General features: G+C 34.0%; 13 protein-coding genes and 1 non-coding gene across 14 annotated transcripts; 6 read left to right on the top strand and 8 right to left on the bottom strand.

Annotated features, from left to right (window-relative positions):
• Positions 1-224: 224 nt before the first annotated feature.
• On the top strand, positions 225-1,028 carry NAEGRDRAFT_75469 (uncharacterized protein; the record flags this gene model as incomplete). The annotated part of the gene is made up of 1 exon (XM_002669623.1): positions 225-1,028. One exon carries the CDS (start codon positions 225-227, stop codon positions 1,026-1,028), a length of 804 nt encoding a protein of 267 aa, XP_002669669.1.
• A 300-nt stretch (positions 1,029-1,328) lies between these two features.
• On the top strand, positions 1,329-4,091 carry NAEGRDRAFT_75468 (uncharacterized protein; the record flags this gene model as incomplete). Its single annotated transcript, XM_002669622.1, has 1 exon — positions 1,329-4,091. The coding sequence occupies one exon, from the start codon at positions 1,329-1,331 to the stop codon at positions 4,089-4,091; it is 2,763 nt and encodes a 920-aa protein (XP_002669668.1).
• Positions 4,092-5,320: 1,229 nt separating this feature from the next.
• NAEGRDRAFT_54111 (uncharacterized protein) lies at positions 5,321-6,481 on the top strand (the record flags this gene model as incomplete). Its single annotated transcript, XM_002669621.1, has 1 exon — positions 5,321-6,481. One exon carries the CDS (start codon positions 5,321-5,323, stop codon positions 6,479-6,481), a length of 1,161 nt encoding a protein of 386 aa, XP_002669667.1.
• Positions 6,482-6,546: 65 nt separating this feature from the next.
• On the bottom strand, positions 6,547-8,296 carry NAEGRDRAFT_59903 (uncharacterized protein; the record flags this gene model as incomplete). Its single annotated transcript, XM_002669583.1, has 1 exon — positions 6,547-8,296. One exon carries the CDS (start codon positions 8,294-8,296, stop codon positions 6,755-6,757), a length of 1,542 nt encoding a protein of 513 aa, XP_002669629.1. The 3' UTR covers positions 6,547-6,754.
• A 788-nt stretch (positions 8,297-9,084) lies between these two features.
• NAEGRDRAFT_54109 (uncharacterized protein) lies at positions 9,085-12,773 on the top strand (the record flags this gene model as incomplete). Its single annotated transcript, XM_002669620.1, has 2 exons — positions 9,085-10,814; positions 11,393-12,773. 2 exons carry the CDS (start codon positions 9,085-9,087, stop codon positions 12,771-12,773), a joined length of 3,111 nt encoding a protein of 1,036 aa, XP_002669666.1.
• Positions 12,774-13,052: 279 nt separating this feature from the next.
• Positions 13,053-14,012, bottom strand: NAEGRDRAFT_54108 (uncharacterized protein; the record flags this gene model as incomplete). The annotated part of the gene is made up of 1 exon (XM_002669582.1): positions 13,053-14,012. One exon carries the CDS (start codon positions 14,010-14,012, stop codon positions 13,053-13,055), a length of 960 nt encoding a protein of 319 aa, XP_002669628.1.
• Positions 14,013-14,331: 319 nt separating this feature from the next.
• NAEGRDRAFT_t790 lies at positions 14,332-14,420 on the bottom strand. Its single transcript has one exon. It is a non-coding gene; the product is annotated as a tRNA-Cys (tRNA).
• Positions 14,421-14,627: 207 nt separating this feature from the next.
• NAEGRDRAFT_56390 (uncharacterized protein) lies at positions 14,628-15,703 on the top strand. The gene has a single exon (XM_002669619.1). It carries the CDS (start codon positions 14,635-14,637, stop codon positions 15,622-15,624), a length of 990 nt encoding a protein of 329 aa, XP_002669665.1. The 5' UTR covers positions 14,628-14,634; the 3' UTR covers positions 15,625-15,703.
• Positions 15,704-15,717: 14 nt separating this feature from the next.
• On the bottom strand, positions 15,718-16,738 carry NAEGRDRAFT_82100 (uncharacterized protein; the record flags this gene model as incomplete). The annotated part of the gene is given in 2 exon segments (XM_002669581.1): positions 15,718-16,083; positions 16,103-16,738. The coding sequence occupies 2 exon segments, from the start codon at positions 16,736-16,738 to the stop codon at positions 15,718-15,720; spliced, it is 1,002 nt and encodes a 333-aa protein (XP_002669627.1).
• Positions 16,739-17,549: 811 nt separating this feature from the next.
• On the bottom strand, positions 17,550-18,077 carry NAEGRDRAFT_75460 (uncharacterized protein; the record flags this gene model as incomplete). Its single annotated transcript, XM_002669580.1, has 1 exon — positions 17,550-18,077. One exon carries the CDS (start codon positions 18,075-18,077, stop codon positions 17,550-17,552), a length of 528 nt encoding a protein of 175 aa, XP_002669626.1.
• Positions 18,078-18,498: 421 nt separating this feature from the next.
• Positions 18,499-19,974, bottom strand: NAEGRDRAFT_54104 (uncharacterized protein; the record flags this gene model as incomplete). The annotated part of the gene is made up of 2 exons (XM_002669579.1): positions 18,499-19,351; positions 19,433-19,974. 2 exons carry the CDS (start codon positions 19,972-19,974, stop codon positions 18,499-18,501), a joined length of 1,395 nt encoding a protein of 464 aa, XP_002669625.1.
• A 71-nt stretch (positions 19,975-20,045) lies between these two features.
• On the bottom strand, positions 20,046-22,949 carry NAEGRDRAFT_82099 (uncharacterized protein; the record flags this gene model as incomplete). Its single annotated transcript, XM_002669578.1, has 1 exon — positions 20,046-22,949. One exon carries the CDS (start codon positions 22,947-22,949, stop codon positions 20,067-20,069), a length of 2,883 nt encoding a protein of 960 aa, XP_002669624.1. The 3' UTR covers positions 20,046-20,066.
• Positions 22,950-23,100: 151 nt separating this feature from the next.
• On the bottom strand, positions 23,101-24,000 carry NAEGRDRAFT_75457 (uncharacterized protein; the record flags this gene model as incomplete). The annotated part of the gene is made up of 1 exon (XM_002669577.1): positions 23,101-24,000. The coding sequence occupies one exon, from the start codon at positions 23,998-24,000 to the stop codon at positions 23,101-23,103; it is 900 nt and encodes a 299-aa protein (XP_002669623.1).
• A 1,661-nt stretch (positions 24,001-25,661) lies between these two features.
• NAEGRDRAFT_82098 (uncharacterized protein) lies at positions 25,662-26,200 on the top strand. The gene has a single exon (XM_002669618.1). The coding sequence runs from the start codon at positions 25,675-25,677 to the stop codon at positions 26,146-26,148; it is 474 nt and encodes a 157-aa protein (XP_002669664.1). The 5' UTR covers positions 25,662-25,674; the 3' UTR covers positions 26,149-26,200.
• The last annotated feature ends 329 nt before the right edge of the window (positions 26,201-26,529 follow it).

The raw sequence follows: 26,529 nt of genomic DNA, 5'->3' as shown, positions 1-26,529 counted from the left end.
TGAGGAACGTAATATTATCTAAGGTGCTTTCTGTACCTAGATACCTCTCAAGCGTAGATGCTATTCCACTTTCACTATTGGAAAAATTGGAAGTCAAAATTAGTGGAATTATTAAGAAAAGAATTGGATGTGACAACAGGCTCTCTAAAGCCGTTATATATGGTGATAAATCCCAGGGTGGACTTGGGCTTTCATCTCCAGTTGATATAAGTCACGTGGAAAGGATGGCATCTGTCTGTAGGTTTGTCAATTCTACCTCTCCTATCACCCAAAAAATCGCAAGAGCCATGATAAATAAGGCGCTCAAGGGTGAAACTACAGATTCACTGTGGAAAAATGCTGCCGCTACAATGAAAGATCTGAAATATTACTTCAAATCCACAGATAATGGATGGGTCTTGTGTAACCGTACCAATCACAAGCCTGTCTCCAACCTTAGAAATGCTATCATTGAAACTCAGCGATCCAAGAAAATTATTAATAAGTTGGGCCAATTAGACAATGACTATAATTGGCATAATAGCACTCTCTCCTTCTGGAGAAACTCTCTCTTGTCTTATTATCAGCAAAGACTCCTCTACTTTAATCTCCACCACTCAATTTTACTAGGTAACGACAGTATTTGTGACAAATGTAATGTCAAGGAAGATTGGACCCACGTATTCCAAACTTGTCCCAAATGCAATCCTGAAAAGGATGAACTGTATGCCACATGGGACGCTATCTCCCAGAAATTTAGCCTTAACAAGATTCGTTTCCCTCCTGATATCTCAGAATCCTCTCAACTTAGGATAGAATTTGATGGTCGTTGCTCCCGTAATGACTGGCTTAACTGGTCTAAGCGCAAAAGAATACCTAAGAATGTGGCCCTAGAAGTCTACAAAGCACTAGCTATTTATTTGGAAAATTGCTACAAGAACTCAGTGTGGTACAACCGTCCCAATGCAAGCTTCACTATTAACAGGAAATACCTCTCTGCCTACCACAGGCAGGCTCAGTCTAACCAACCACTTAGCGTCAACCCATAACACTTAAACGCTGAACCGAAACTTACTGGTTGTAGACCTCGTCTCTCAGGTCTTTACGATACAAGAGACGTTAATAAATATTACAATTTTAATTTACTGTGGTTACGCAATGAAGTGCAAGCAATTCTACAATGAAATGCAAGCAATTATTTTTTGAACTGCAAGCAATTCTACAATGTAGTACAATTACTTGCTGACGAACTGCAAGAAAGTCTAAATATAAATTTCCACTTTGATCAAGAAACTTGCAAAACACACATCAAAACTTCCAATCAGCAGAAGAAGCAATAAATTTATAAAATGTCAAACAAGCAATCGAGTAGCTATGACACTTCACCACAAAGCTTCTCCAGCTATAGCAATTTAATAGATTTGCTACCTTCAGTATCTCAAGTTCCTTCATGGACCTGTACACAAGATCAACCAGATAACACACCCATTAAAAAGAAAGATGAAAAAACACCAGGCAAGAAAAAAGAAGAAAAACCAAAGAAGCTAAAAAAAGGAACAAAACGAAAGTTTGAGAATGTGGAAGAGGCAATCCATGATCAATTGACAATGAAAAATGTCAAGTTTTTGAAGGAGTTTTTGAAGAGTGAATTTGGAGAGACAGGAGGTAATCTTAGAAAAGATGCTCTGGTAGCAAAATTGGTAACTAGAATTTGTTCTTCTGTTGAGGAAGAGACGGATGAAAGAGATGAGTCATTCGAAGACAACATCAAAAAAAAAGCCCTATTAATTGTTGAACGGAATCAAGAAACATACAATGAAAGTCAAGCAAAGAAAGCAAAACTGGTAAACCTGGAGGAGACAGAAAAAAAGGAAAATCCTGATGATAAAATAGTATTGATAGGGTTTAAAAACAAAAGAAAAGTTGGTTATGTTCAAAAAACAAGAGAAGAACAAATTAAACTTGTTGAGAAGTATAAAGAACAATATTCAACACCCGACCGTGGATCACAACAGGAATTTGCTAAACAAAATAATATCTCACCTTCACAATTTAGCAGATATTTATCGGCATGCAAGAGGAATGAACTAACATTAAAGGTTGAACGTGGTCACCCACCTCCATTATTATTGAAAGACCAAATTTTACAGGTTATTGATATTACTCGTAAGGAACGGAGTGAGAAAAAACAAGTTAGTAATATAAGACTTGGAGAAATAATGAAGGAAGTTGCAGGATTAAAGAAAACACCTTCAGTAGATTATATTTCCAAATTTTCCAAGAAGTTTCTTTATAAAAGGAAGATCAAAACAACAATTACCAAGAGAGAAAGAATTGAAACAGCTTATGAGCAATTATATAGAACCTACTATTATTATTGCTTCTATGCAGCAATAATGTTTAGAAATTTAAAATCCATTGATAGAAGTAAAATTGTGGTTTTTGATGAAACTGGAACAAATACTAAGGCGACGGAAAGAACAAATACTCCAATCAAGGACGATGATGCAGTTGTTTTACAATTGGCTGATGATATTAAGGATACTTTTTTAGTTGCTGTAACGGCAGAAGGAGGTGTATTACCAGTGTCTATTGTTGAGTCAGTGCCAGGAAAGAAATCAACTATTAATGGTAATAAGGTAACTGTTGAGGAAAAAATTGCTGGTGTTCATATTGAACATATTGAGCAATGGGTTGAAAAAGTTTATATTCCTAATTCAAAAGAAGGAGACATTTTATTATGGGATAATCTCTCTCATCATAAGTGTAAATCAGTTCAAAAGATTTTGAAACAACATAATAGAATTAACATTTTACTTCCTGTAGGTGGGCACCATCAATCACCATTGGATAATATGTGTTTCAGATATGCAAAAAGAGAATTAGCTGATTGGAAAAAGAATAATTCTAATTCTGATAGAAAATCAAGAAATGCAGCATTTGAGCAGATTATTTCTAACATGAATCCAGATGTGATTGTAAATAGTTTTAGAAAATGTTTAATGGATATTTGGAATTATGATTCAGAAGAGGAATACTTGAAGTATGTCAGAGCTTCACTGAAAATGAATAATGATTTGTATGATTTATATATCAGAGAATTTAATCCTATGTGTATTGGTCAATTCTATGTAGAACTACCTACACCATCAGTTAAGGTAGAGACAGATGAGAAATTAGATCAAGATCCCATCTTAGATGATGTAAACAATCCTTGGATTGATAGTGATTCCATGAAAGAAAATTTTGACCAAAAACAGGTAGAACAAATATCTAAAATAATACTTCACATACAAAACAAAACAGAATTTAACCATAACATCCAACAAAATGCTGCCAATCTACAATTGTACGTTCTTTCAACAGAAACAATTGCTTGTTCAATCACTTTATCTACTGAGGCATTGGAGACTATCAAAGATGACACTGTATTCTTACCTGGAAATACTTTTGATATATTTGGAATTTGTTTTTCCAAAATCAGCTCACAATATTTACAATACATACCGTCTGATTTCTCTCAAAGAGTTACTAACCAATCCAAAAAATTCATAGAAACAAACTTACCAAAGAGTATGAAATTTACATCAAAAGGATTTATAATTTTTCCTGTGGCAAGATCATTACACTGGTACTTACTAATCTATGATTGTCAATCCACTGATTGGTTTCTTTTTGATTCTTTCGCTAAGGATTTTTCAGTGATAGAATCAGAGACTAGTGAATTATTTGAAATGTTGCCATCATTTATTGTAAAACCAAAGACTGTTCGAAAAACATTACAAAAAAAAATTCAAGTGGATGGAAATCATTGTGGTGATTATTGTGTATTACTAATGGATTTTCTTTCAGCAGGATTTTCACTATCTGATGCCGTCGATATTATGACCAAACCATTTTCTATTTCAAATTACAGAGCTATACTTGTTGCTAGATTGAAACATTTACATGTAGTAGAATTTGAACCACAAAGCCCACTTTCGGAATCAGAAGGTTTTCAATCTGAACCCAAGAAGAGCTCTAAAATTGAGCTTGGCGATTATGACGAAGAATTAGATGAATTATTTAATGAGTCATGGGAGGATTCAATTTTCGGAAAGAAAATTCAATGAACATGAAGAGTGATCAATCATCTTAATAACAATACAAAATATCTTATATAATAAACAAATTCATTATCAATATTCGAAACAAGCAGAACTACAGCTTGATCTTACAGTGTGACTTCTCTTTGATCTATTTTAAGAATTGTGGTTCAAGAAACTTTCAATTCATTAAATTATTCGTTGCAGTTCAAAAAATAATTGCTTGCATTTCATTGTAGAATTGCTTGCACTTCATTGCGTAACCACAGTAGTGGAAATTTCTTGACTTATTTTTGGCTTTAGATTTTGGCTTTTTGGTTCAATTTGGCTTTTTGTCGATTTTTTATTCACCTATATCCAAAAACTGGTTTGGGATGGATTTTGGAATTAATTTTCTCTCTTTGTTACTACAATTATTTGCAATTAATAATCTGATTGGAAATACACTGAATTTGGATAAGTGGAAACAACATGGCCATGGTAAAATTAGTGGATGTAATTGGATCTTTCAATTTATAATTTGAGTGGATGATTAATGACATTGTCATATTGATGTTTCTGTAATTAACAAGTTGAGCTTTGATTATTTGAGTGGATGGCCAATCTTTAGCTGTTGCTTTGTTACATGATTTCAAATAATGACAAGTTGATTTTAGACTTGTTCAAATTTAATAAATTTACTTTTTTTACGGTCTAAAAACTAGATACCAATTACTGTGTAAAATATAAATACCCTTAACTTTTTGTTTTTTTCGAGCCCTGAATTATTAACAAAACTTTCTCAAAGTTGCACCCAACTTTGAGGGTGAATTTCGGTTTTTTTAGGGGTAAAGTTCAAAATGTTGACAAGCCAATAACACTCTAAAATATTCGGGAGCGATCAAAACTTGAACTTCATGAAAAAGAAAACTGGCAATTCATGACCCAAGGTCATTTCGTAACTCTTGAATATCTGATTTCGCTAAAGTTTTCCTTCACACAACAGTTTTTGTTTCGAACATCATGCAAGGCAGTATAATATTTGGAAATTTATTTTTAGAATTACATGTTGGTGTTTTTGTAATTTTCTTCTGGAATTTGCAATTCTTTTCATCTCAAACACATGAAATTTGCTCGTTTTTATTTAAACTCTCCAAATTTATCTCAATCATTCTCTTTCTGTCATTGTATTCCTTTTTAAATTAACCAAATCGAGTGCTATTACTTTCGAATAAAAAGCCAACCAACAACCAAACAAAATTCCAACAATAAAAAAAATGACAAACAATCAAAATAACAAATACAAAAGAAAGCTTGCAAATCTCGAAGAAGAACACATTGCTAGTGAAGAAATTTATCAGGATGAAGATCTTTGGTATAGCGAAGAGGTTGATCAATTGGTGTTCAATCAAACAAAGAAGAGAAAGGTTTCGAATGGAAGTTTAGACGAAAAGGAAGAGAATTCACAAGATAATGACTCTGATACTTCATCAGATAGTTCTGTAGAAGACTTTGGTAAGGTTGGAGAGTTGTTAATGATTGGAAATCGTCCAGAAGACTGTTTTGACTTGTCAGAGTTTACAGAAGAACCAAAAATTTCGTTTATGGAAACTAAACTTTCCATTACTAAGATTCCAGCAGATTGCTGGGCAATCATTTACTCCTTTAGTGGCATGGAACATTACTTCATTAATAGAATTTACAAACTCAATTCCACCCTAAGAGAATCTCTTTACGAAAGTGAACTATTTTGGGAAGGAATCATTGCTGAAGGTTGGCCAGACTCCACAATTTTCACTATCAACTGGAGAGAATACTTTTTCAAGAAATTCATTGCATACGAAACTCATAAGCGTTTAAATCCTCAAATAATAACTGGAGATCATCCAGCAACAATAGGTTCGGTTCCAATTCAACGAACTTTCGAGAATGAATGTTTCATTTACAATCAAATGGAGACAACTACATGTCATTTCAAGAACTCCAAACAAATGGTCACTCAATCAAACATGGATTGGATTGTAAATGTTTTTTTGAAAACTTGTCCAAAAATTGTTGGCTTTAGAATTCAAGTGAAATTTCCAAATTTGAGACTTTGGGCAACTTTTAATAACAAAGTTTTCCCAATTTTTGATGAGGATCAAGTTGTCCTCAACGGAGTCCAAAATCTGTTCAATGCATTGAAGTTAGATGTTGATATTCATGCACCTTTCTTTTTGGATTTTGACGAAAGATTCAACAAATTGAAATTTGGAGAATTGGAACAGAGTACATACTTTGCTTGGTTTTGTAATAGAATACTTGGAGATGTTCCTTTTCCAATTGAGGAAATTTTGGGCCTGCATGATTATACGAACCATTTAAGTTTCGGTTTGGAAGAAGAGAGAAACAGAATTGTAGGAAAGTTTTACAAATACAAAAAACAATTGGGCTTGTAAACATCCAAATAAAAATTAACATTAAATCTCACTTGGAAACAACTGACCAAAGAAAATAAAGCTTTATCCTTATTATAATTTTAATCAATGTTCGAAAGTTATTATTTCATTATGAGGCAAGAACATATGAGCATTCTATGGTATTATAGGTACATCCATCAGAAGCGTAGCCAACATATTCAACATGGAAGACACATGCCGGTAGAAATTGATTTTCTTTTGCTATACAATTGGTTTGTGGAAAAGCAATAGTTAACTATTGAAAATATTTCCTCAATCACCATATTCAATTTGCATTTGATTTTTCTTTCTCAAATAATCTCTGTACCACTTTCTATTCAATTTGGCATTGTCTTCCACAGCTGTAAAATATTTGAAATGATCATTCACCATAGATTTGTCAATGGAAATGGTTCCTCCCTTGGTTTTTTCTGCTAGTAATTCTTCAAATGAGGCCTGTAATTGTTTGCTTCTATTCTTCCAAATCTTACTCAAAACAAAATCAGAATCCAAAGGAACATGTAGGTCTGTATACACTGTGTGAATAAATCTTGTTGATTTTTCTCCAGTACCAAAGAACATGTAATTGAACAAAATTTCAGACTTGACTCTATCTGTAGGTGCACGCCTGAGTGATTCCTCAATCTTGCACGTGTGACCAATGTTCATGTAACAATTCACCGAGGGATCATAAAGTGAAGTCATTGTATGTGGCAAGTCTCTGTGTTTCAATAGTGGAATGTGCATTTCAATACCCAGAGCTCCAATCTGAATGGCAAGTGGTGGTTTATCCACAGTGTATCGATTATCTCTCTCATCAAATATCTCATAAAATGAAATGGAATCTCGTTGCTCACTTGATTTCTTCTGATGTGGTGGAATATATCTCAGCAATTTGAAATCTTTCATGAGAGTGTGATCAAGTTTGAATCGTGTATTCATATCACAATACGTAGCCCAAACATCTTCAACTGCATAGGGCAGATGCATTACCAATTTAAATAATCTCATTCCTTTCATTTCGTCTGGTCCTATTGAATAAACTGTTTTTGAAACAAAGGTCTGTAAAAAGTTAGGTTTCTCGCTACAAGTTAATTCTTTCCAATCAGGTGTATCTTCACTCAATGTATAAGCAAAATAAACATCCTTATCAGTCATTAATTGAGATTCAAAATCTTTAGGTTTAAATCTAATATCTACATAAAAATCGTTAGCAATATTAATAGCAATTCTTCTCGTATATTCTTCACCCTTTCGTACAAGAAACAAGTGAAGCGTATTCGACCTGGCATACCTTGGAAATTCATCATATTTCAAATCAAGAATTGCCTTTGTCTCTACATCTTCCAAAATATTGGAAGGATTTAAAATTTCTAAAATTTCAAATATTTGCTTGTTGTTAGTTTTGTTAGAGTTGGAAATGGATTCCAATTTTAGTGTTACAAGATGGTAGAGATTCAGTGTACGAGTCCAAGCACCCATATAATAATGTGAAAACTTTTCAATAGAATCTTCCAATCCAAAGGTATTTACAATATTTTCAAGTTGATTCACAAGGAGTAGTATCTTTTTAAAACCTTGAAAATCAAAATCGGAAGCACTGTCATCAATATTATCTATTAGCTTTTTATGTTCGGTTCTGTATGAATCAATGGCATCGATCAATTGAAGAGGTTCCTCACAATGAACCAGTTTGAGAAAACCTCTGAAATTTTCTCTTGCTTCTGGAGCTCTCAGCAACTCCTCAAAAACAACCATATATCGGTTGGTTTCGAATTTTCGTTTCTTCTGTTGTGATGTGCTATTATTACTCATGTTGATGTAACGGTGATGACGAGTTTCATATTTTTTTATATTTCGTTTACTTCCTTAGATTGGCTGACATGTTACACATCAAGGCAGTAAGAATCTAAACAAGCTTTCAAGGCTAGTACTCTTTTTATTGTTGAGCACACAAAGTAAAGAGTAAAACACAGTGATTGTTTGGCGATATTCAAATTGTTATTCGTGTAATTGATGAATTGAGTATGGTCATTCCTCAACGAACACTTGTCCAACAATAAAAATTTAAAAACCACTACTATTTAAATAATCTCATCGTGCTGATCTGAAATTCCTTCAGGTGTTTCAACTTGTTAACCCACTCAAACACTAACAACATCAACCCGATATTATTATTAACAATATCTTTTTCAAATATTTTTTAAAAATTATTATTACAGCTTTGGTCCTAAAAAAGATTATACAATACCAATCAACACATCACAAAAAATTTTCATAACCAAAAAATCGAGTCGAGATGATATGTAAGGCATAACATCAACCCGTTTTGTTTCGGAGGCTTGGAAAAGTTTCCTTTCCCATCAAAGTTGTCAACACTGTTGCTGAAGATCACAACAAAGAAAATGGTTGCACAACTCATTCCACTACAACAAGTATTGCAATATTTCTTCAGTAGCGTGAGCAGTCAAGTGCCAACAATTATTTCTTCTTTATTGGTTGCATCATCAAATACCTCATCAAATAGTAATTCAACATCATCTATTTGTGATGAGAGACTCTTTAAATTGGGAGAACTGAGCCGAGAAGGATATAATGCCACGATGGTCAATAACATTTGTCCAGATAGTATCTTCACTCCAATAGTTTCAGCAGTTTTTCTATTTGTTTATTTGTGTTTGGTTACTTTGGCTATTATTGGAGTGTTGTGGAAGAGAAACAGTGGACACATCAAGGCTCGTAATCCACTTCATATGATTTTGACCATCTCGGCAACTTTGTACTTTGTCGTAACAACTTGTTTGCGATTTATTATAGGAAGAAAGATATTCCCCTGCTTTTTATACACTATTTCATACTTTATCACAGTGCCTGCAATGTGTCTTCCAGCAGTATTCCGATTCATTCGTATCTTTTTCATGTACAAGTTGAATATAAGAAAAGCAATGACTTTTGAATCATCAAAACATTCAGCTTCATCATCTGCACTCAACAATAATTCTTCCCTCTCATTGGTGGTATCTCACATCACAACAGCAAGAGATTCACAGAGTCACCAACAAGACAATAGTCCATCGACGTCTAGGGAAGCTCTCACATCAAGTAGAGTGGTCAATTTTGAATTAATTCCCACCACTTTAACAGAACATCAAGATGTAGTTGAACCTTTTAGTGTGGAAAAATTCACCTTTCCAGAAATTACTACTACTACCAATAATAATGGTGTTGTTATTCCACACATTCCCGATACCCCATTGACTGACAACAATACATCAAGTCATGTTTCATCAGAACAACGAAAAAGTGAGGTAGATTCAGACACTGAAGATGATTCCCGTTCATGGGTTACCTCAACTGATGTGGACTATACAGAATCAGTTTATAATGATAGGAAATTTAAGGTTTATTCCTTCTTGGTGAGTTACAAACTCATTGCTTCATCGTATATTGTTGCCTTCATTTTGCATCTTATTATTTGGGCAATATTTGGAGGAGCCGATGAACTTGTTGTTAGTAATGGAGGAAAAAGAGTATTCTTGTGGAATATCAGCATGTTTGCAGCAACTACAGGCTGTGTTACTAACACTAACACTGTCTTTATGTTGGCAGCAGAGGCAGCCATCTACATTATTATCGAGATTGCATTCTTTATTCCATTATTCTTTGCTGATAGAGATGCTTTTCATATCAAAAGAGATACCTTTGTATTAATTGTGATTCAAATCATAACAGCTATTGCATTCTTAGTTAGTGGTCAAATTGAGGTGATTAGATTTTTGACAGATTATTTCGTTCCGTTTGGATTTACTCTACTGACCTATTCAGTATTTGAAATATTTATTGCTGTATTGTTACCTGTAATTTATGCAATTATTGATGACAGAAAGTTTCAAAAACAATTAAATACCGAGAATGGAGGATATTCCCAAACTGAAATTGAGACGGTTCTCAAAAATAGAAAAACATTTGCCTTACTTTTAGAATTTTCCAGAAGATGCTACTGCCCTGAAGATGTTCTTGCCTTCAGAGACATTGAAAAGTTTAGAAAGATTTCCAAAAAGCACAAGAAGAAGGTTGCCACGAAAATATTGAAAACCTATCTTAAAAGTGGATCTTCTCTCGAGCTCAACATGTCAAACCTTTCCAAAAAGTATGAAGAAATTGAATCAATTCTCCAAAAAGCAACAAACCCTTCTCTGATTCCCAATACCTTGTTTGATGATATTAGAGTTCTCTGTCTAAATAACATGGTTGATGTATTTGAAAGATTGAAAGCCACAGACAAGAACATACAAGAAATGGTTATTAACTTTCGTAGAAACAGTTTAAACCTGTAGGTGATCTGTAGGATATCCTAATTGTGTGAGACAAGCAACAACAAAAAAATTGCGTCCAAAAGACAACAATGTACCAGCTGCATCATGCAGGTCAAAATAATGAAACCCAATTTCGAATATTTACCCTTCTTTCATCATTTATTCAAGAATCTTTTCATTATCGTTATCCAATAGCAACAACAATTTATTCTATTCAACAACAACAACTTTCCAACAACAATACCTCAACAACAAATTATTCAATATGTGACGAAAGATTGTTCAATCTAGGAGACTTGAGTCGTGAAGGATACAATGCAACAGTGGTAAATAATATTTGCCCAGACAGCATCTTTACACCAATCATCGCATCCATCTTCTTGACACTCTATTTGACGTTGGCACTTTTTGGAACTGTTGGAGTTATTTGGAAGAGAAAGAGTGGACACATCAAAGCTAGGAATCCAGTTTACATGCTACTGACAATATCAGCTAGTTTGGCTTTTGTGGTCATTACATGTCTACGATTTACAATTTCGAGGAAAATATTTCCATGTTTCTTGTACACTTTTTCGTTTTTCATCATTATTCCTAGTTTGTGTCTGCCAACTGTATTTCGATGTTTGAGGATTTATTTCATGTATTTACTCAATAAGAAGAAGGCACAAATGTTTCAGACGAAAAGTGAAAAACCACAACAATTGACCAATGTGAAAAAGGAACAAAATGTGGATCAACAAGTTCAAGAGGATGACAAATTGAAAGGTATTACCATTCTTCCATTAGCATCTATACAACATGGATCTTCTACGGAATTATCAGAGACAAGTCAACCAGAATTATTGACACCAAAAACATTTGATAACTCGAGTACCATTTCAAATATATCACAAGAAAATCCAAACGATGCATCACAAACTTCAGAACAGATTACAACAACACGGGTTACTCCAGAAACTGGAGAAGATGTCCATGATGAACAAGATCAAAAAACGTGGGTCACTTCTTCTGACATTGACAACACTTCTGCAATTTTCTCTGACAAAAAGTTCAAAATATTTTCATATTTGGTGAGCTACAAGTTTATTGCAATCACTTATACAATTTCATTCATTATTCACTTATCTATTTGGGCTTTATTGGGAGGAATTGATGAACTTTCGTATAGTAATAGTGGAAAGAGAATATTCTTGTGGAATGTGAGTCCATTTGCATTTAATAGTGGATGTGTTACAACCTCAAATACTGTTATATTGCTGGGAGCAGAAGCAGCACTCTACATTGTGATAGAAGTGAGCTTTTTGATCATTCTCTTCTTTGTTGATAGAGATACTTGGTCAATTAAGACTGAAGCTTTTGTTTTGGTATTTATTCAAGTGGCTTTATCACTTGCTTATATAATTAGTGGACAAATTGAGATTATCAGATTCTTGACAGATTATTTCGTTCCATTTGGATTTACTCTACTGACCTATTCATTATTGGAAATAATTATTTCAGTCATTCTTCCTGTCATTTATGCCATTCGTAATGATAATCATCAAGCTGAGTATGCTCAATCAGAACTTGAATTATTTTTGAAAAATAGGAAGACATTTGCATTGTTATTGGATTTTGCGACAAGGAGTTATTGTAATGAAGATGTTTTAGCATATAGAGATATTGAAAATTTCAGAAAATCCCCCAAACGAAAGAATAAGAAACTGGTGGCAATGAAAATATTGAAAACCTACCTGAAAGAAGGATCTCCATTAGAATTGAATATTGCCAACATTGACCAAATTTATCTGAGAATTGAACATGAAATTCTGAGTGTGAATGATGATTCACTCATAGCCAGTACATTATTTGACATTGTTCGAGTTGCATGTCTCAATAACATGACCGATCTATTCGAAAGATTGAAATCTAGTAACAAATCAGTGAGGATCATTGTTGAAAATTGGAGAAAGGCCAACAAAATCTTACAAGATTAATCTTTCAAATCCTTCTCGACTTGTAAACAAACTTTCCCTTAGAATCTCACTTTTCACAACAAGGTGCTCCACTCATGTGCAGCTATTGACTGTTCAAAGTATTAAGGATGTCCAAAAAGTGAATAGTTTCAGAGCTTCATTTGGATCTTGTACATCTGAAACTGAATGTGCAATTGGTCTTTGGTTGATGGATATTATCATCCAAAGTTTCCAAATAAAGGGTAGCGAAATAGTTTAATTTATTTGGTAATATTTCTCACATAAGCAAATTCAGTTAATTTACAAGGTTTTGATGATTGGCTTCTTGCATGTCTTTCTCTTGATACAAATCTTCTTCTTGATTGACTTGCAACACTTCTTCTTTCCACCAACTAATTTGAATTTCTTACAAATCTTCTTTCCCTTTGAACGTTTCAAACACTTCTTATAATACTTCTTCTTGATACATCTTGGTGGAATGACAATTGACTTGGCACAATACTTCTTCTTGTTATATTTGACACATTTAGAAATAGTCTTCTTGTGTTTACAGAACTTGATAGTCTTATGTTTGGCACAGAAGAATTTCTTCTTAATGAGACAACATTTCTTAATGGATTTTCTCTCCTTACAATATTTAACCTTCTTATACTTGGCACATTTCTTTGCCCATGAAACAATCTTGCACTTTTTAACATATCTACATTTGGCAACCTTCTTATTATAAGAGTCAACAGTGTACTTATCACAGACCTTCTTCTTTTCACACTTCTTGATTGGAACCTTCTTGAATTTCTTACAGATCTTCTTATATCCCTTCTTAACACACTTGTTGATAATCTTGTACTTGGCACAGAATTTCTTGAAACCCTTCTTGATACAAATCTTCTTAGTTCCATAAGAATCGCAAACTTTCCAATACTTCTTCTTGGCACATCCAACAATCTTGTATGCATGCAAGACACACTTCTTTGTTGCCTTGCTATACTTGTCACATTTGGAATATTTCTTATGTTTGAGACATTTGCCAGCACCGACAATGGCATATTGATCACAGACCTTCTTTTGACCGACGAGTTTGTGTTTCAAACACTTCTTAATCCACTTGTGCTTTAAGCATTTTCTCTTACAAATTCTTGGTTTGTGATACTTGTCAACTACGACAACTGGAGGTTTGGTTTGATAGCTGTCAGTTGCTTGAACTGAGAGTATTGCAAGTAAGAGTAGAATTGCAATTGAAAAGAGTAGATTTACTTTCATTTTTTTGTTTTTGTTGTATGGAATAGTTCAACGATGGTGATAATTTAAACCATTTCGAATAGTTTTTCATTTGGAACAAACTCAAAAAGTTAGATGTAAGGTTCCAAATTTGGATAGAAATCTGATTTCCCCTAATACTTCAATTTACTATTTTACTTTTCAACTCATATTTCAAATTACAAGTCAAATCAATATTCTTCAAGGCAATATTTAAGAAAATAGAATTCTCTCTATTTTTCAACAAATTTAAAGATCGAAACTAAGGAATCGTTGACAACACAATAAATAAATTATTTACTATTGCATAATATTAAAAGGTAGGGTGGTACGTGGATCGAACACCTGACCATCGGATGTCTGCTGCAAATAACTTTGCAATCCGGTGCTCTACCGCTGAGCTAACCACCCTTATGGTCAACAAAATTTTCGTCCTCTCACATCCTCCAGCTTAATTAAGGTAAGTAACATTTGTCTCATTGAAAATATCTTCCATGAGACAATTTAACAACAAAATTGTAATTTACAAAAAAATCTTTTTGAACGGCTAAATTATTAATCCAATTCTCATTAATCCAAATTTGTAAACAATAATCGTTGAGTTTTTCCAACTGGCATCAAAAAAATGGACATATTTGATATTGACAGTTATCTCAACCGTATTGGTTTAGTTTCTCGTGAAAATGTTGAAAAACAATTGATTGACACATGTGGCAACTCTTATTCTCTATTACACACCATTTCATGGAATCATGCCATTCACATTCCATTCGAAAATTTGGCAACTCTTTATCCAGAGATGCGCATGTTTAGTTCAGATTCTTCCCTCCCAGATTCAATCAAAGTTTCCCTCGATCCAAATGATATCTTTACCAAGCTCGTATTGAAATCTCGTGGAGGATTTTGCTTTGAACAAAACTTACTCTTGGCCAGAGCTTTACGTGAATTTGGATTTTCTGTCACGACAGTTGGCGTGAAACTTCTCAATCGTTTCGTAGCTCCAGAATTGGACAGTGGATTGCCATTGAGTTGCACTACACACATGGCTCTCTTGGTTGATTGTCAAGATGGAAATAGATATCTGGTTGATAATGGTTTGGGATGGGGTGGTCAACCAAGATCTCCGCTCCTTTTAAGTAATGGTTGTGAAAAGAGTGAAAATACTGGCGAGGTATTTCGTTTGGTTTTGGGAAAGATTTTTACAAGTACGAAATTAAATCATGACAAGTGGGGTTGCTACCGATTTAAAACTGGTGCCAATATCAATCATCAAGATGTCAATGAAGAAAATGGTCAACTTGTCCAAAAGAAATGGTTTCTTCAATATAAAAACAAACCAGAGTCTGAATGGTGGGATATCATGCATTTTGAAGAAGATAATATCATGTCATTGTTAGATGCTGAATTGGGAGCTTGGTATGCAACTACGAATCCAAATCATGGACAAACTAAAATAGTATTGGTTGCCTTAATGACTTCTGAAGGTAGATATTCGATTGTTGATAGAAAATTCACAATTAGAAAGTTGGGAAATGTGACAGAGCGTACTATTGAAAGTGAGGAAGAGTTGTGGGACATTTTGGAAAAGTATTTTGGAATTATTCGAAACCTTTAATAATTTTGATTGGAGTTTTTGCTCATGGAATTACTTGAAAAAATAAAAACTAGATCTCAACGGTTAACTATTAAATAATATTCGAAATTGACTTTATTCGATATTTGCCGAAATACTCAAATCAGCTCTAGTCAATCCCAAATTTCCATTTCCAAACAAATTATCAGGATCAACATTATTCTTTAACTTTTTCAAAATCTCAACTCCTTGATCTCCCACCACTTGACTCATCCATTCCTTTCTGAGCTTTCCAACTCCGTGATGATGAGATAAACTTCCACCTTGAAGTAAGATTTCATCTCTTGCTTCAGCTTCAATCTCTGAGAATGCCTTAATTGGATCTTGTAATCCTCTAAAGATGAATCCATAATAGAAATAGATACAGGCACCAGTTTCGTATACTTGAGTGACACGAGCCGAAACCCATGGTGTTGGAACATCCTCGTTGCTTGGCACTTTCTTTGACTCTTTCTTCTACTTTCTTGATTATTGGAACGACTCTTGACCAAGGAGCTGAAGTTTCAAAACTTTCTGACATGAAATAATAATTGAAACCATAATCTCTCAAATAAGCAATGACATAGGTCAGTAAATAACCTCGATAACCAGCTTCAGCACCTGCCACAAGTCCTCCATATTTAGCAGTTATGTCATAAATAATTTTCTGTTGCCTGTCAATGTCAGATTGACTTCCTTCGAATAATAAAGTAATGACACACATCTTTTCCTTATCAAATCCACAAACCTTAGTAACGTACAAACCCTTAAACCAATCACTAAGGCCTTCAAGCTTACTTTCTTGTTTAGGTTTTAGTGATTGACCAAACTGAAATTGAGAATTGTCAATTAGACGAATCGAAGCAGTAGCAACTCTTCTATTCGAAACTTCATGAAGACAAGCAACTCCTGCCTCAAAATCAGGAACCAACACAGAGCCATAAACTTGACATTCAGGACATTTCCTTACTCTTAATGTCACTTCTGTCACAATTCCCAAAATTCCTTCAGATCCCATAAATAGCTGCATCAAATCTGGTCCAGTTGACTTGTGTGGGACATTACATGGAAGAAACCAAGTTCCCTTTGGAGTGACAATCTTGACATTTACCAACATATCTTCCAAATCTTAATTGATAAATCTCTTGACAACAATGTCCATGAGAATGCATCAAACGAGCCTCATCATCAAATGTCAAATATTTGTAACATTTGACTTGCCTTAAATCCTCAATAAATTTTTCACAAATATTTGGCTTTTCAATTTTTTGTTTCATTTCTGACCATGATTGAATTGAAGATTCGAATTTTGTATTCAAACCAGTGAAATTCTCAAACCATGGACGAAAATTTGGCACACACTGTCCAGCAATCACGTACCTGTCACCAGTCACATAACATTCCCTCTTGGAATTCATTGTAAAATCTGTGTCCTTGTATCCCAACCATTCCACTTGGCCAATTTTTGTCTCTGATTGGGAATTCCTGTTCCCATCTTTTCCTTGGTCATGGCCAGAAGTGTTGGTGAAGGTGGACATGAAGAAGTTGCTGCACAATTATTAGAATCAATGTTGGTTGACCAAGATGAATTCTCTTGATATAAATGAGATTTGATAACTTGTAAACGACGAATTTGAGTGGATGAGTCCATGGCGTGTTGATTTTTTTTAAGTTTTAATTCTGTTGAATGTTGTTGAGTGAAGATTCGTCTGAAATCGGATTTATTGTAACAATTGTTTAAACATCCTGTCCTCTGAAAAGATTTGTCAAACATTCATTTTGTTCTTATTCCTCGTATGCCGTATATTCGGTGTTCATTTAGTCGTAACACCTAGCCATTCGATAGAATATTCGAAACTATCATAAATACTATCAAATTCTCTTTATTGAATATTAATCCAATTTCTTTTTCACAATTCTCACTTGACCTAGAAACAAGCCATCAACTTTTTAACTTCTTCAAATCTGTCAACAGTCCAACCTTCATATTGATATTGAATAACTTGAGTGACATTACATTCCAAAGTTACAATCAATTCACTTCCTTTAACTTGATAGGTATATCCATGAGCACCAGAATGATCCATATCATTCTCATTATGAACAACTCTGAAAATCAACTTGTCCAATACTTGAAATGCTTCTTTACAATCCGAATCTTGGACGAATTCCCAAATTACTAAATCACCCAAACTCTTCAATCTGGAGGAGTTCTTGAGGAATTTCATAATGTTATCGAGAGCTTTCTCTTCATTATCAGTATCTCCATACTTGTACTTTAATTCGGCTGGAATATTCGAAAGGGAATCCCAGTCAATGAGGAGAATCATTTTGCTATTGTAACTTTTCAAGGCATTGGTAGCATCAACGATGGTGTATTCGAATAGTTCATTGGCAGCTCTCTTGAAAGCTAAGCCTCCAGTCTTTGGTTTGAATAATTCAGCGTGATCAGTCATTTAAGTTTCGAATATTTTTTGTTTAAAATTGATTTCGCTTGTTGTTACAATGACTGTATTTAAAGGATTCGAACATGGTGTTACTAATTATTCCCATAACAGTTGATTATAATGTCATTGATCAACCAGGATTAGTACGAGTCATTTTTACAATAAATCTCTCTTTCCAAAACGATTTCGTTTAACTTTTGATTGGTGGTGTGTAAAGTAGTTCAATACATGTTCACAGAAGTGAAAGGAAGGATGAAGAATCAGAAATCAATTTTATCCGTTCCTTTGATTAAATCCATTGTATACCCTCACCTTTTGGTATTTAGTTTGGTATTTGATGAATTCCATGCTTCTTTGCAAATTGGTTTTTTTCACATCATAATAGAGAAGGGAATTGATTTCTGATTAAATAAATTAATTTGTTGTTTGTTTACTGCATAATATCTTCGTCAGTCTTTCTCTTTTTGAGTGGAGTTGTCATGAATACTCTATCTTCGAGTCCTTTAGAAATTTCCAAATCATCCTCATCAAATTTAAATTCCAATGTAGAATAATCATCTATTATAATGTCATTAGTGATAGAAGGAGTTCCCAATGGTGTTGGTGGCATCTTGTTTTTCATTGGAGAAACATAGGATGCATTGTCCAGTGTTGAGAATGGAATCTTAATGATAGAAGAAGGTGTTTTACGACTCGATCTTCTCGATCTTATTGGACTTCTCAAAGGTGTAACAGGTTGGTTTTCTTGTTGTTGATCTATTGAGATGCTACTATTCTCAACAATTGAGGGTATTTCAGGAATATCTTCTTCAATATTAATTATTGGTGGAATTATTTGTGGAATAGGTGTTGTTGCATTCTTTGTCTTCTTTGGAAGTACCTTAACAGTAGATTTCTTTGCTTTTGATGGTGGTGGCTGTAAAGTAGTGGCTCCAGTATTAGTAATATCCGAGAGTGGTGTCTTTTTGGTATTTCTTCGAGGTCTCTTTGATTGTTCTTCTGTTGTTGTGATTTGAATTGGTTGAGGTTGTGTAACATTACTACGACAACTATTAACTGCTGCTTGATTAAGGAAATCCAGCGAATTCTTTGGTTTTTCCACACCTTTTGCCTCCAACAATTCCACTTCATAATTCATCAATTGTAATTGAAATCCCAAATTAATTCTCGATCTGTTAAAAGTCTTATTTTCAAAGTGTTTATATGCTTCATAGAGTGATAAATCAAAGTAAGCCATTCCGAACACTAACATCATGGTCACTGATCTAGATTTACCTTCCTTACTATTTCAAACATCATCAATATAACAAATAACAACAATAATATTATTATTAACTTCATCATCAAACAACAACAAAACATACCAATGAATTAAAACATTACTTGTTGGGGATCCTTCCAAAGCATCCCTCACAAAATCAATCACCTTTTCAAAGTACTTTCTCACATTCACATCCGTCGAATCATCAACATTAATCTTTAAATAATTTACATGTACCTGTTGTTTACCACTCAATGTTGTATTCTTATTTACACTATGACTACCACCACTACTCATACTATTCATCATCATAATATTTGGATTTGTATTCTCTGGATCCGATGAGGAATTTGTTGATAAATTACTATAATACAAAGGCTTCTTCTGGAAGGTATTCTGCAGCGTACTCACATTCAAAACATGGGAAATTCTGTGAGTTTGAAACCAGTCTGGATCCTTTGCTTCCCACTGAGAACCAAGGAAAACTCTTGGATAAATCTCCAACTCTGCCAAGTGAGAATAATTAGAAGGCTTGATGAACCATTTGGGGTCGGATTGGGAGAGTTGCTTACGGAGGGAAACATCAGGCCATTGTTGTTGTTGTTGTTCAGCCACATCTTCATAGACTTGGAGTTTGAGGGACATATTGTTGTGAAGAGGATGTTGCGGCTTTTTTTTGAGAATTTTTTAAAAAAATTTGAGTAACGGCAATTTTTGGAGGGAAAGTTTTCACTTTTTTATTTCTCATGCAATACCAAAGCAAAATCGTCCAATTTCATTGAGCTTCTTCTATTTTCATTTTCCATCAAGGCCATTTGTCGATAATATTCATATTTGGCCATGGTTGGTGTTGATTCAGAGTTCTCCACAGTTTCAATATTGTTGTTTTCTTCCAAAAGTGAAGTTGTTGAAAAATCTGGAATAATTGGAAGTATTGGATGAATGAGTGGATCAGATTTGGATCGAGTATCAATAGAGAGTGCTGTTAGTAAACTACGTTTCTTGTTGATTTGGACTTTTCTCTTCTTGGCTTCGTGTTCCATTAAGGTAAGTTCCAATCTTTCCTTTAGTTTCGAAATGGCCTTGTAAATGACTGGATAGGGATCTCCTTCAACATTGGTAGAAATTTCCTCCTCGGTCTTTTCTCCATTGATGCTAGAAATAGGTGTATGAATTTCCTCTCCAAATTTAAACTCATAATGATCAGTGTTGTGTTCTCTAAATACTGGTGAATCGGTCAATTGATTCTCCTCAAAGAAAAGCATCAAACTCCGCAATAAATGAATGACATCTTTCAATCGTTTCTCTTCCAATAGCTCTCTACGAACCAGATCCAACATTTTTTCAATGTAAATTTGTTCAGATGTCGCTAATTTTCTATCACATTGAACTGCAAATACTGGAACAGGTTGATTTTTACCTTTCAAGCAAATGGTATCGATAAAGTAGGTCACAACTTGCGGCAGAGAAGTGTCCTGAGAGGATGAAGTTGATGTGGCTTTCAAATTATTGGAAGAAGAGCTAAAGCTCATTTCCTTTCCCAAATCAGCAGATGCCTGAGCAGCGACACTCTCGTGTGTCTTTGGAGTGGCTACTTGAAATTCTACCAAATTCATCATTTTTTGTGAGAGATCAGAGAGAGAAAATTCTCTTTGATCGAGCATGGTTGAAAAATGGTCCTTTGTTTCTCCTCTGAGCTTGTCAATTCCTTTGAAGGTGGAAACACTTCCTTCACCAATCAATATTTTAGTTCCATACATTCTATTGAGAGATTCCAAACGACTTGAAACATTTACACAATCGCCAACAGCAGTAAAGTTCAATCTATCATGAGTTCCAATATTTCCAATCAGTGCGCTGCCAGTATTAACACCAACTCGTGCACTAATTTCTGTTGGAAGTTTCATCTTGTAAATTTCTTCCATTTCCTTGTTTAGTTTTTTCAATCCCTTGACAATTTTGATTGCAGCCTTACAAGCATGTTCTGCATGATGAGTGACTGGTTGATAGGGAGTATTGAACAATGCCATGCAACCGTCTCCAATATATTTGTCAATTATTCCTCCACATTCTTGAACATTTGACGTGACAACTTCAAAATATCTGGAAATAACTAAAAGCAAATTGTGAATTGACAATGACTCACTGATATTTGTAAAATTGGCTAAATCTGTAAATACTATTGTAATTTCAGCGTTAATCATTCCTAGTTTGGCACTTGATGAACCTTCCACAATAAACTTGACAACACTTCTTGGAATGTACTTGATAAAACTCGAGTTGGCTCTTTCTACACTATCCAAACATTTTTGTAAAGTGTGAACCTCATAGAATATCATATTGATGGCTCGTTGTGCCTTGTAAGCTAAACTTTGCTTTGGTTTGTCCCCTTGTCTTAACTTGGAAATGTAATACAATTTTCTAGAGACAAAGAAGAGTGAATAAGAGATGCATGATGTGAGAGCCAGTACAGCCAGTGTACCAATCAAAACAGTAACTACAAGAACAACCAATAGACCAACATAATGGTCAACCAATACATCAGCGAATGAGTAATACGTTCTGCTCACTATAAAATAGAAATCCATGCCACATGCATCAATCAAACGACTCACACTCACAAAAGAAGTTGATGTGTTATACTGCTTGATGGCTACAAATCGATTCAGAATACAGAATTGATCTGGAATGTCTGCAACCTGTGTTGCTTGAAAAGTTTCAGAAGTGCACGGAACAGTTCCATTAAATCTCTTATCTAGTAAATTGTTAGAAACCATTACATTGGAAATCTTTTCAATGAGATCTAGCTTTTCATTGCTCAATCCCCAGAATGATTTCTCCTCCTTTGAAAACTTAGTGGCAGAGGTAAAAGAGGATATGTTCACTCTCGACAAGTTGGAATAAGTGAGTGGAAAGCTATCTTCATTGGAAGTGAGTAAATTTCCATTATTCTCCATCAAAATCATCAAATTATTCGTATAGGAATAGAGTCCTAACAGGTAGGTTTGAATTTTTTTGAAAATCACATGAACACCAATCACTTCCTTGAAGGAGGGTTTGATACTATTCAAATTATTCAAAACTAAACTGGCAGCAATACTTAAATTTCCATTCACATCCACAAATACATTACTCCAAACTGGTTTTCCCTTTTCCAATGATTCAGTGGCAGTGTACCACGGTCTCACTCTCGGATCATATGTTGAATTGTACAAAATCCTAAATACTGTATTACTCTTTTGAAGATAGGGCTCAAAATAATCATTCGTAAGAAACACATAAATATTATTCGAAGCAGGGAATGTCTTATTCTTGAACAGTTCACTAAATTGATCCTGAAAAATGTTCTGAGAAAGGTACAAATATGGACCAGTGCTAGACCTCTCAGCAAATGCAAAATCACCATTATCATTTCCATAATAAACCATAGACAAGGAGTTTGAATAGGTATACAATTTTGGAGCAACAACTGTTGAGAATCGAGTGATTGGCTCGACAAAACTTCCATTTCCTTTCGTATCATTGTAATATTTCGATTGAACTGAAAAGAGCATGGATAATTCTGTACTCGATTTGGTTGCAACATCCAAAAATTGAACCATTTCTTGAACTAGATTCATATTATTGAGTCGAGTTATTTCTTGAACACTTTGTTCTCCACTTTTAAAAGAAATTAGAATATTGAAAATTAATCCAAAAATAAAGTATGATACATGATGACAGTTCAATGAATTGAAATTAATTCCAAAAACATTCTAATAGAAAATCAACTTACGCAGAATATAAAATCACTGAAGTTGCAATAATACAAACTAATGTATGAATAATTACAATGAAGAGTAAAATGTTCGAAATTCTATTCACTGGACAAAGTGTATTATAAATAGCTGTCCAGAAATTAAAGCAACAATCTTTGGTGCCTCCTTTCGAATAACCTCTTCTTTTAAAATCGAATAATTGTTCCAATTCTTTACGATTTTCTTTTACATCCCAAGAATCAGAAGAAGTTTGAAAACTAGAAGTGGAAGGAGATTGTTTCAGTCTCTTTCTAGGTGAAATCAATTTTACATTCGAAAATGCTCGATGTCTGAGAGTTTGTTTAGTCTCACCTTTCGTATTATTTGGACTGACAGTTGTTGAATGATTTGGTGAAGGCATGTTAGTAGAGGAGAAGGAATTATCGGCAAGAGATGAATATTTTCCATTTCTTGTCGATTGGACATTAGTTTGATTAGTTTGATTTGTTTGATGAAGGGGAATTGCAACGGTAGTATTACTATTCGAAACTTCTTTTAATTCGATAGAATTAGACGGATGGGAAGCATCAAATATTGTTGTTGTTGATGGTGTATTGAAAACTATCTGTTGATGATGACGAAAATTATTAGAAACTTGTTGATTTCCTTTCGGATAGAAAATATTAGGTGAAGATTGACTATGTGTTATTGTAGTAGGAGGAGAATTTGATTTTTCAATTGTTGGTGGTGTATTAGATTCTCCATCTTGATGAATAATTATTGGTTTTGTAGACGAAGAAGAATTTCGTTTCGTATCATTTCGAATAGTTTCTTCTTCCTTGTTAGAAGAATTATCATCAGCACAATTAGGTTTATCCTTTGTACCATCACCATTTGAAGGTGTTTCCTCCTTGGTAGATGAATTAATATCCATCAATTAGCACTACAAAATATTTTTTCAGCAGTTTCGAATGGAGCAGTTGTTTTCGAATAGCAAGAAACGTAAAAAATAAATTCCCACTATCCCATTACTTTACAAGAGGTTCAAAGCCTCATAAAAGGGTCCTAAAAGATTAGTTTAGGTACAATCCTTTTTTTCACATCACGAAATGATAGGAATTTGATTGGTGGCATTAATGAAGATAAATATCTGAAATCTTTTTTATTGTAATACAAAAAACCAAGAATTGATCAGCTAACAGCTCTCGAATTACTAGAAGCAACTACAGTTTTTATTCGATTCTGATAAAAGGAACCGAGAAACTGATAATGAACAAGTAAACTTCTATTCACGAACAGACAAATTTCATGATATATAATAACAGAACTCGAGGGACTTATCAAGTTAAAGCATTTCTAATAGTCAATCCAAGCAAGGTCTTAAAATGACAATTATGATTCTATGATATCGTGATTGAGTATTGCTTTTTACAGCCTCACTTTACCATTTATATATCGCGTCATACTTTTATATACCAAGATGCGCACTAAGGTCACTTCTGATTGGTTGACCGCTTTACAATATTCACTAAACAGTAAGGGTTTTTCTTTATCGCTAATTCGCCTACCTTATTGAGAAGATCGCTACGGCAAACGCAAAAATTCAATTTAAAACGCGCCGTGACTCAACAGAATCTCAAAACAACAAAAAAAAAACAACTCAAAACTCAAATATACAAAAATGTCTGCCTCCCAACAAACTATGATTGTCATGATGCTCTTGGCTTGTATCATGTTCTTCTTCGCCACTCCAATTAACGCTCAATATTACGAATCTGAGGTTTATGCTGGTGCTGCTGATAATGGTTTCGTTGCCTTGTTGTTGGTTGCTGTCTTTGCCATCTTTGGATTGGTTTTCTAAAGTGTGTGCTTTCAGATAGCTTTTAATATTCATTGTAAATATAAGCTGAATTCAGAGAGAGAACAATGTTTCACTCTCACTTTCTAATAGAATTCATGTAATTCTTTCCTTTGTAAATAGTACCAACAATAACCATTAGTAGCGCAACAATTTAATCATGGATAATTTGCGAGCCCATGATATGTATTACCAATAAATATAACAATGCAAACTTTCAATCCAAAAATCAATTATTAAAATTGTTGCTTCATATCTGAATTGAGTTTGGACATGAATATAAGCGCTCCTGCTGATTTTCAGGTTGGTAACTGCATCAACCAACAATCATCATTATAATTGTTTTCATCAATTTACACTGTCAAGTCAATAGTGGGAAACCTTTCTCTGGTAAATTGACACTGTTTCATTTGGTAATATATACTGTTAACCACAAGAACCACAAGAGAGAATGCATACCAAGTTTCAATCTTCAAATTGATGAAAAAGAAAATCAGGAAGGGAGTCTCTTCATCTTTTAATTTCGTTGTAAATGAATTCAATTTGTGATTGATAATCAAAAGGATTGAGTTGATATTTTATTAAGATTAAAAACTGTAGATGGCCCTTTAAACTTCACCAATTTCTCTTAGTGGTGACCTAAATAAAACACGTTTAGAATTCTGTTCTAAAAATAGAGACGAAAGGAATTCTAAAAGGCATATTTCTATTGGATACCCAAATCAAACTAGTTTCCCATTCATCAAAAAAATGTCTCAACAATTTAGACAACAATCTGCTACTGAGAATAGATCTTCCAACCTCAAGAACAATCCAACAAGATCAGATCAACAATCCACTCACAAAATTCCAAACTCAATCCTCAGTGATGCCTACAATAACACCAGTTATTCCAATGTCCAAAACGATGTCATGAGTTTTGCTCACAGTTCTTCCAACATTATGTACAGCTCCAACAATCCATCTCATTCTCAAATGGAGAGAAATCTTGCCACTGATAACTACACTCAAGCATCAGTAAATCAGAAAGGAGGTTCCATTGGAAATGCTCTTGGAAAGATGCATCATGAACAATCTAGTTCTGCCACCACCAATGTTATGAGAGAAATGAGAAATTCTGGTGAAGGTTATAATGCTGTGGTTGCTGGTCTTGATAAGAGAACTTTTAATAATCCATCTGAGAAGCAACAAATTGATATTGCAAGAAGAAACTTGAATAAGTAATGAGATGTAATCATTTCTCTATTGAGTGAAATAAAGTGTCAAGTTTATTAATTTAGAATGTGGATAATGCATTTCGAATAGATCTGTTTCCATCTCTGTAATTATTGGTTACTGGATAATGGATGACCATGTTCATGTTATGAAATACAGTAGTTTTCATCACGTTTCTATGGATGTTTGACACTTTAGAATATTATTGAACAGTTCTCTAAAGAGAAAGTTGTTGCTATTTAATTTGCCGAAACGATCCATTGTAATAAAATTGTCGTTAATTTTCAACTCGAAACCAAAGAACCGTCCGTGTGCTACTGGCACAATGGTAAACACCTTAAGCAGCCTTGTCAATTATAATTTTCTATTCGAAACTGTTAATAAACCATT

Source organism: Naegleria gruberi (assembly GCF_000004985.1).
Source record: "Naegleria gruberi genomic scaffold NAEGRscaffold_80, whole genome shotgun sequence".
Lineage (NCBI taxonomy): Eukaryota > Heterolobosea > Eutetramitea > Acrasida > Naegleriidae > Naegleria > Naegleria gruberi.
This window is presented reverse-complemented; position numbering and strand designations above follow the sequence as displayed.

What these genes read in the sequence shown, in the direction of transcription:
- NAEGRDRAFT_56390 (XM_002669619.1), top strand. Translation starts at nt 14,635, where the DNA reads ATGGACATATTTGATATTGACAGTTATCTCAACCGTATTGGTTTAGTT.
- NAEGRDRAFT_82098 (XM_002669618.1), top strand. Translation starts at nt 25,675, where the DNA reads ATGTCTCAACAATTTAGACAACAATCTGCTACTGAGAATAGATCTTCC.